This window comes from Crinia signifera, chromosome 12, assembly GCF_055691185.1.
Source record: "Crinia signifera chromosome 12, ASM5569118v1, whole genome shotgun sequence".
NCBI classification, from domain to species: domain Eukaryota; kingdom Metazoa; phylum Chordata; class Amphibia; order Anura; family Myobatrachidae; genus Crinia; species Crinia signifera.
In genome coordinates, this window is record NC_139228.1 from 14,474,059 (window position 1) to 14,482,472 (window position 8,414).

At 47.2% G+C, this 8,414-nt stretch overlaps 1 protein-coding gene across 1 annotated transcript in view; it reads right to left on the reverse strand.

Moving 5' to 3' along the window:
* VPS45 (vacuolar protein sorting 45 homolog) overlaps nt 1-5,485 on the reverse strand; it is a 30,722-nt gene extending 25,237 nt beyond the window's left edge. The window contains exons 1-5 of the mRNA XM_083166981.1: nt 5,263-5,485; nt 3,898-4,032; nt 2,556-2,616; nt 934-1,013; nt 646-714 (exon numbers count right to left, since the gene is read on the reverse strand). Coding sequence (XP_083023107.1) covers nt 646-714; nt 934-1,013; nt 2,556-2,616; nt 3,898-4,032; nt 5,263-5,355 — 438 coding nt within the window. The 5' untranslated portion in view covers nt 5,356-5,485. The remainder of the gene's footprint in view (nt 1-645; nt 715-933; nt 1,014-2,555; nt 2,617-3,897; nt 4,033-5,262) is intronic.
* Between the last annotated feature and the right edge of the window lie 2,929 nt (nt 5,486-8,414).

The window sequence follows — 8,414 nt, forward strand, 5'->3', positions numbered from 1 at the left end:
TACCAACAGTGCATGTTTTGCAGGTCTCCTCACAGAATCGCAAGTGAGCTAATTAGCTCCATCTGTGTATCTTTTAAAATGTGTCAGTGATTAATGAGTGCAGCAGCTAGGTTGTCTGGAAAATGTGAACTGTTGGTAGCTCTCGAGGGCTAGGGTTGGCTACCACTGCCCTAAGCAAAGCCAGAACAAAACATAATTTCCCTTTGGAAACACTTGGTTGTCGCAGTTAACTCAGCCCCTACAAACAATGAGGAACACTGCAAAATGGATATTCTTCCCAGCAGCTTGGGACAGCGAGAGGAGGCAGGGAGCAGTATATTCAGTTCAGCCCTGAAGCCTACCAGGCTGCACTCCATCACTTTACCACCAGGGCCCTGCCAGGCAGCCCTGTGTGTGGGATTTCCACTGATTGGCTACACCCACCTTACCCTTCCTCACACACAGTCTGCATACCACTTCTAGGCCTAAGCATGGCGGCTGGGACACAGGGGATGTTCTGTCAGCAATGCTGTTGCTGTATTATGTGCCAATGTCTTATTAATAATGACTTTATGGAAGACGCCTTGCATTTCAGGTTAAGCCGCGGAACGCAACTGCTGCTCAGAATATCACATTCAGCCGGCACGGCCATGGCAGACATCTCACCTGGTAGCAGCCCACAATGTTTAAAGAAAAAACATGAGGATTCACAGCAATGTAATCTCCATAGAACTCCTGCAAAACAAGGACCAATGAGTCAGACCTCAGTGAATGCCAAGGCTACGCAAATATGGGATATACATGAGCCCTCTGTGCAATCATATACACTTCATTTTATCAGATTCTTGTAAGCTAAAATGAAATACACTGGCTATTCCTAATGCTTGCAATTATTCTGCCACCAAACTCTTCCATCTATTGCTCTGTATAACATTCCTGCTCCCGATCCTTTACCTGCACTTCAGCAACCACCTCCTGCTCGTCTGCCTCCGCCAGGGACTTCACGTCACTCTTGCTGATCACGTTGCTGAAGTCTGAAAAATGACACATGTATGACAGAGGGAAATAGAAGCCTAGAACGCTGGCTGGCTCTAAATAAGGAATAGGTCATCTTGTGCATGAAACCTTTGCAATAAAGATTCCACATTCAAGATGCAATAAGAATAGGTTGCCGCCTGTCCAGTCAGACATGTTACCTAGCATCAATGTCGGTGTCACTATAGTAATGTGTGACACCATTTTATTTAACACTGACAAATTACGGAAAACAGGAATATTCAATTATGTCTAAAAGTTTACTCCCCCCCCCCCAAAAAAAAAACCATAAGGTGTTAGCTGAAAATTGTTTATAATACTGATACAATATTGCATTAGTATATGTATTTTTTTGCGTTACAAGCGCACCCCACATAGAGCATGCAGCCATTGTATGAGCAGCCCCAATATTCAACCTGAGTAGGAACTAATGACATCCCGTAGGGTGGAGACAGCTGTATTTTATCGTATCAATATGGCCGCCCGCCATGCACTCAGTCCATGCCCCACATAGGGCAGTATTCAATGAGGAAAATTCGCTGTGTTTTATGGCGAATTTCTGCTTTTTTCGCGTTGGTCGGAGAATTTTGGTCTCAAAAAGCGAACAACCCTATTCAATGTGATATTTTCACTGTCGGCGAACAGTGAATAATGGATGGTTCTCCATCTGATACTCGCCGCCAATCGCCGTGTCTTGTCAGTAGGATTTTGCATTGAGATTCGCCGTCTCTCGCCATGAGTGTATTCAATGAGAAGACGGAGAATACATTTCTAGGTTAATTTCTCCGTGCCTCTCCGTGTATCACTCGCCATCTTTTCATGGTGAAGTGGAATGTGAACTTTTAAAATAATGTTGTTGTTTTTAAATTTGGTGTAAAAAAAAAAATCAGGAATTTTATTCTGAGAAGGGGCATGCTATTTTTATTTTTATTTAAAAAAAAAAAAAATTATATATATATATTTTTTTTTTTTTTTTTTACACATAGCAGCCAGCAGGGGGCCGGGAGCCGCTCATTAGATATTCATATATTCACTGCTCCCGATCATTACATATGCACGATCGGGTGCAGTGAATACCCGATCCCCTGTTGGCTCTCCCAGGGCGCAGCCTGTGCTGCCTGGGTCCCGGGGAGCCCACCTCCCCCCCCACATACGTTCTGGGGCAGGCAGGGAGACTTCCATCTCCCTGCCTGCCACCGTCCTCAGGCTTCCTGCGGCGTCCGCCTCAGGGGTTCACAGTCACCTCATACACCGGATTGGCTGAGACTCGACGCGAGGGGCGGCGAGTCTCAGTCACATTGAATACTGTGTAAAGTCCCGTGGCGGAGAATCTCCAAACATGGAGAATCTCCGCAAAAACACGGCAAGTGCATGGTGAGAGGAAAAAAAACTCTCGCCATGCATGGAGAATATTCTTATTGAATACTGCCCATAGTTAGCATTTTTTTCCCAACCTCAAATCACAATGCAATATGGCTGCCAGGTGTATACAGTAGTGTTCATGAAGAAACAAATAAAACTGATCCATCTTATGTACTTACAGAGGAAATAGTTGCTGTACTTGGGTCTGCGGAGTTCTTTGATTAGGTAACTTACATTCTCCTAGTTAGAAGAAACATGCATTAGCTGCTAGAAGAAGAATACATAGTAACTTCAACATAAAGCTTAAACGGTCTCATTTCCGAACAATGTATACACATCCCTTATGGACATATTTGATGAGGGTTGCCTTAGAAAGTGCCCAAATTACCATGACATTTATTGGGAACTTTGTCATTTCCAGCCATAATACTGCACCCTTTATGTAAGTGCATAGACATTAACAAGTCTCTAAAGTGCTGTGTGGACAAGGCTACAGACATACGGGGCAATTCTAATGTGGGCATGTATAGGAATGGTCGTATATCAAAGCTATACCATTGATTCTCCTATTGGCCGTGGCAGTCACATGGTGTCTCACAGCCACCTGAAGTGCGAGAAGAAAGCGTGGGAAGAAGTCCGCAGAGCTTCAGGCGCCCAATCGCGATCTTGATGGGTTTAGCCGCTTTCCAGTTAACTACTGAGGTATGTGCTACCTGGGTCAACAATGTCTAGTGTGACAGTTACTTGGTCGACTACTAATGGTCGACACCTAACAATGGTCGTCATTGACAGAACGTCAACATGAAGGTTGACATGAGTTTTTCACATTTAAAAAAAAAAACATTTTTAAAGGTGGGTTTTCCATACTTTACTATCCAAGTGGGCATCGAGCAGGGATGGGGAACCTTCGGCCCTCCAGCTGTTGTTGAACCGCACATCCCAGCAACAGCTGGAGGGCCGAAGGTTCCCCGTCCCTGGCACAGAGTGAGAATATAATAGTGTGCCGAGATCAGGGCTCGCCATGTGAGGGGACGAGGTACACTTGTCCATGTCAACACAGACACCCCAAAAAACATGAAAAACTCATGTCGACCATATTCATGTCAACCAAGCCCATGTCAGCCTAAAGCTTATGTCGTCCTTCTGTCAACGTTCACCTAGTGTATGTCGACCATTCTTAGGTGTCGATGTAGCCATTGTCCATCATCTATACCAGGCATGTCCAAACTATTGCCCTCCAGCTGTTGTGAAACTACAAGTCCCATCATGCCTTGCCATAGTTTTGCTATTAGGAAATGCTAAAACTATTGCACAGCATGCTGGGATGTGTAGTTTCACAACAGCTGGAGGGCCACAGTTTGGACATGCCTGATCTATACCATAACAAACTAGTGGTTGGATTAAGGAAATGCTCTTTTTTTTTTTTTTTTAACATGCCCAGCATGGGGTGCATGCTACAATTCAATTACACCCCAAAAAATGAAAGAATACAATAAAACAAAACCCAGAGAAGGTGCTTACTTTGGTGGGCCTGAGAAAACAGATGGCTTTCAGATGTTTCATGCTCTCCCGGTTAGCGGAATCGATGCGTTCAAAAAGATAGACCTCTTTCTGCAGGATCTCAGACTGAGTATAGACCATGCTCACTACGCTCGTCTGCAGAAGAAAGAAACAGGACAGGCAATGAATGACGTTACGCTCCTGTAGGGAAAGCACCATACTGCAATAGTTACTCACATTCTCCTAAAGCAAAGTACCTCTAAAACCATGTTATTTCCAGACATCACATAAAGCATTGCTCAGTATAAGCCTATCTTGCCAACTCTTCCTAATGTCAGGGGACTCCCTGAAGTAGTGGTGATCTCCACGTGGCGACGGTGGGTGGATGCACTACAGTGATTCGCCACGGGGAGAAGAATAAGGAGGATGTGAGCTACGAGAAAATGTCCATCGCTCTCCAGCACACTGACGGCAACATGCGTGCCCAAGGAGGTTTACTGACTGACTTTACAGGGGGTATGTAAAGAACATGAAGTCGGTGGAAGGGAAAGAGTTAAAGAAGATACTTTAAGGAGCAAGGAAAGAGAAGAGTGCAGCATATTGTGAGTACACAGTCATGCCTATGGAAACACATCTCTAAGATAACGGGTGTAGGTGCTGCTTGATCCTCCATTAAATTCATACCCATTTCACCACAACCAACTTTAGCCCCCTCTATAGTTCCTGGGGTCCTCCAATCATCGCACAGCTCTATGGTTGCAGAATGTTGGTGGCCACCAACAGAAGTACATGGAAATATAACATATACCAGAAAGCCTAGTAACCTACCCAGTATGTTCTTGTAGCAAGGGAGGAAACCCATGCACAGACAGAATATACAAACTCCACACAGATGGGACATTGGCAGATAGTGAAGCCAAGGCATCAGTGGTGAGCGGTAGCAATGCTAACCTCTATGCACACTGTACTGTCCATACGTAATAATAAATAGAAGAGAGGGCACTGGAGTGGCAGCGACACGGATTACGAATGAAGTTGCCCTAGACCAGGGCTGGGCAACACCGGCCCTCCAGATGTTGATGAACTTCACATCCCAGCATGCCTTGCATCAGTTTCAGCATGGCCACATAGCAAAACTAATGCAAAGCATCCTGGGATGTGTAGTTCATTAACATCTGGAGGGCCGGTGTTGCCCTGCCCTAGACTAATAAACTGTAAGGCAGTTGCTGAACTGCAACTCCCATCAGCCACTTAAGGTCTATACATGATGAGTGGTGTAGTCCAGTGACATAAAGCATGAAGGAGGGAAGGAGATACCCCAATCCCTGGATGTTGACAGAACCCTGGCCCAGTCACCCCTATACAGACATAGTACCAGCTCCTCACCGTCTCCTTGTCCATGAGCAGGACCTTCATTCCGGGCCCGCTGTCTTCTATCATCTTGGACACATACTGCTTGACAGCCAGCACCACGTTCATGGCTGCTGCGGGCTGACAGATCTCCCCAGTGACAGGTCGGTGCAGCTAGTACACCCTGGCTGTTCTCACTTCTCAGCTGTGCAAAACGTCGCAAGGGCTTCACTTCCGGGTGTAGCCGCAAAGCACCCCGGGAGTTGTAGTCCGCCGAGGAGTCAGCTTGGCGTGAAAGGGAACGAACTGGAGCTCGTAGTTGACGTCATCGCGTCTCGCATAGGGCGCAGGGAATTGTGGTCTGCACTATGCCGATTGTGTGCGTGCGTGGGGAAAGATCTTGAGCACGTCGCCAACGTCATCTCGTATCACAAGGGGACGCCTGGAGTTGTAGTCCGCAGCAGCTGTTGTTGTATTCCAAGTGTATCCTACATAGGGCAAATACCAATCTGCTCAGCAAGCAGTGCTGCAAAACATTACTATTCATTACACATACATAGCATAACCAGTAGGACACAGAACTGAACTTCCTAAGAAAACAAATGCTCTCCCACCTAATTGTAAGGCACCTGTCTATTCTTACTGTCAGCTGCTCTCTGGTCTGTCTGGTTCTGGGGGCTGATCCATACGTACCATACACTCTGTCCCATCCCTTATACCAGTGGTAGCCAACCCTAGCCCTCGAGAGCTACCAACAGTTCACATTTTCCAGACAACCTAGCTGCTGCACAGCTGTACTCATTAATTACTGACACATTTTAAAAGATACACAGATGGAGCTAATTAGCTCACTTGTGATTCTGGGAGGAGACCTGCAAAACATGCTCTTTTGGTAGCTCTCGAGGACTAGGGTTGGCTACCCCAGCCTTATACTGTATGCTGTGTCCATAGTATACTACTGCTATTCCGGTCATCCGGAATTAAGCTGTTGCTGGCTACATTGCTGGTGTTTGCCTATAAAACCTGAACTGTGATGGTGGAATTGGTGAAAATGGACTAAAAATGGGCGCACACGATTGAATACCGATCAGCGAATTATGGCTGATTTTTTGCATGACCGGGAAATTCGTCCGGTATTGAATATGTGTTAACCTGATACCAATTCATTCACAAGCAGGAGTTCCAAATAGGGAAGGGTTGTGTATCCTATATTTAAAAACAGAGTTGTTTGTTTGTTTATGTATGTATGTATTGTCAGTTCTGATAAGATTGGAAACCGCATATTAACACTACATTGTCTGTGCATACTGCCCCTGCTGTTGTGTACAGGAATAGGCACACACCTTAGTACCACAAGCTGGCATTGGGTAATGCAGGGGCACAGTCTTGCTTCTTCTCAGGGGAATAGCTGGGTGGAGTCAGTCTATCATTGCCAATCTGAACTGGGTTTACAGGCAGACGTTACACTACCACCTATGGCCAGAAGGTGGTGGTATTGGGGTGCTATAACATGGTGTATATTCAGTTTACCGACACTGATTACATCTGACTATACTGCCCACCACCTGCTGATTGTTACCAGCTTCCTGATTCAGGCATTTGCAGCAGGGCCAGAAGCTACAAGGTGCCAACCTGTCATGCTATGTAGCACCCCCATCTATGTTCTCTACAGCTGCCTCACTGCTCACAAATGCTAGGAGAGCAGCATATGTCTATCCAGGGCTGGTGTAAAGGCCCCCATACATTAGGCCGACTTGTCCTAGGGACAAGTCGGACCCAATTTACCTGCGAGCCGCCCGGCAGCTCCCCGGGAGGCTCACATACAATTTGACATGCGATTTATCCCATGTAAAAAAAAACCAGGGAGCTGCAGGGCGGTGAGGAGTAGTGGGGGCGGGCAGCGGCAGTAGTGGGGGCGGGCAGCGGCGGCGGTGGTGGGGGCGGGCAGCGGCGGGCAGCGGCGGCCAGCGGTGGTGGGGGCGGGCGGTGAGCGCTGCTGACCTGGCCGGGCAGTGTACTTACACATAGCAGCAGCGGGGACGGGACGCGTAGTGGCGGCTATTCGATTTTTAAAATACTTGTCAAATGACCGGCCGCTCTCTGATTGGCCGGAGAGCTCTCAGCCAATCAGAGAGCGGCCGGTCATTTGACAAGTATTTTAAAAATATAATAGCCGCCACTGCGCTGCCCGTCCCCGCTGCTGCTATGTGTAAGTAAGTACACTGCCCGGCCAGGTCAGCAGCGCTCACCGCACCCGCCGCCCGCCCCCACCACCGCTGGCCGCCGCCGCTGCCCGCCCGGTGTCTGCATGCATATGCCTGTCAGGTGGCAGGCATATGCATACAGGGAGGTCGGACGTGATCGTATGTACAGACCGTCCGACCTCCCTGATCCGGTCCGATGCGCACGGGACCGCGCATCGGATCGGATCAGATATCACACACCTACGATTTTGGGCCGATATCACCCGATTATCGGCACAAAGTGCCGAAATCGGATGAAATCGTCCCAAAATCGCATAGTGTATGGGGGCCTTTAGGCACTTGGTTCTTTAGGCAAAACTGCAAACTACCTAAAGGCTCTTTATGGTTCTAATGTGTCATTTTAGTGTAATGTTCCAGTAGACACTGTTATTTATTTAGTATTTATTTATTACCAGTTTCTTATATAGCGCATACATATCCCGCAGCGCTTTACAGAGTATAGTTGAACACTCACATCAGTCCCTGCCCCAGTGGAGCTCACAATCTATATTCCCTACCACATGTACACGCACACACACAGACATTCTAGGGTTAAATTGTTGGGAGCCAATTAACCTACCAGTATGTTTTTGGATTGTGGGAGGAAACCGGAGTACCCAGAGGGAACCCACGCAAGTATGGGGAGAATATACAAACTCCGCCCAGTTAGAGCCATGGTGGGAATCAAACCTATGACCTCAGTGCTGTGAGGCAGTAATGCTAATCATTATCTTATCCTAACCTGTTTATGCTCACCTCTCCCCCTTCTGTGTCACCCCTGTCTGTCTAACCCTCCCCTTTAGAATGTAAGCTCTCACGAGCAGGACCCTCTCTCCTCCATGTGCCTTTCTTAGAATATATAAACCACTGCCACCCTGATGATTGCTTCAGTGTCCTGTCCCCTGATGCAACTATCCGTATTAACCATGTACTTGTCCTAAACTG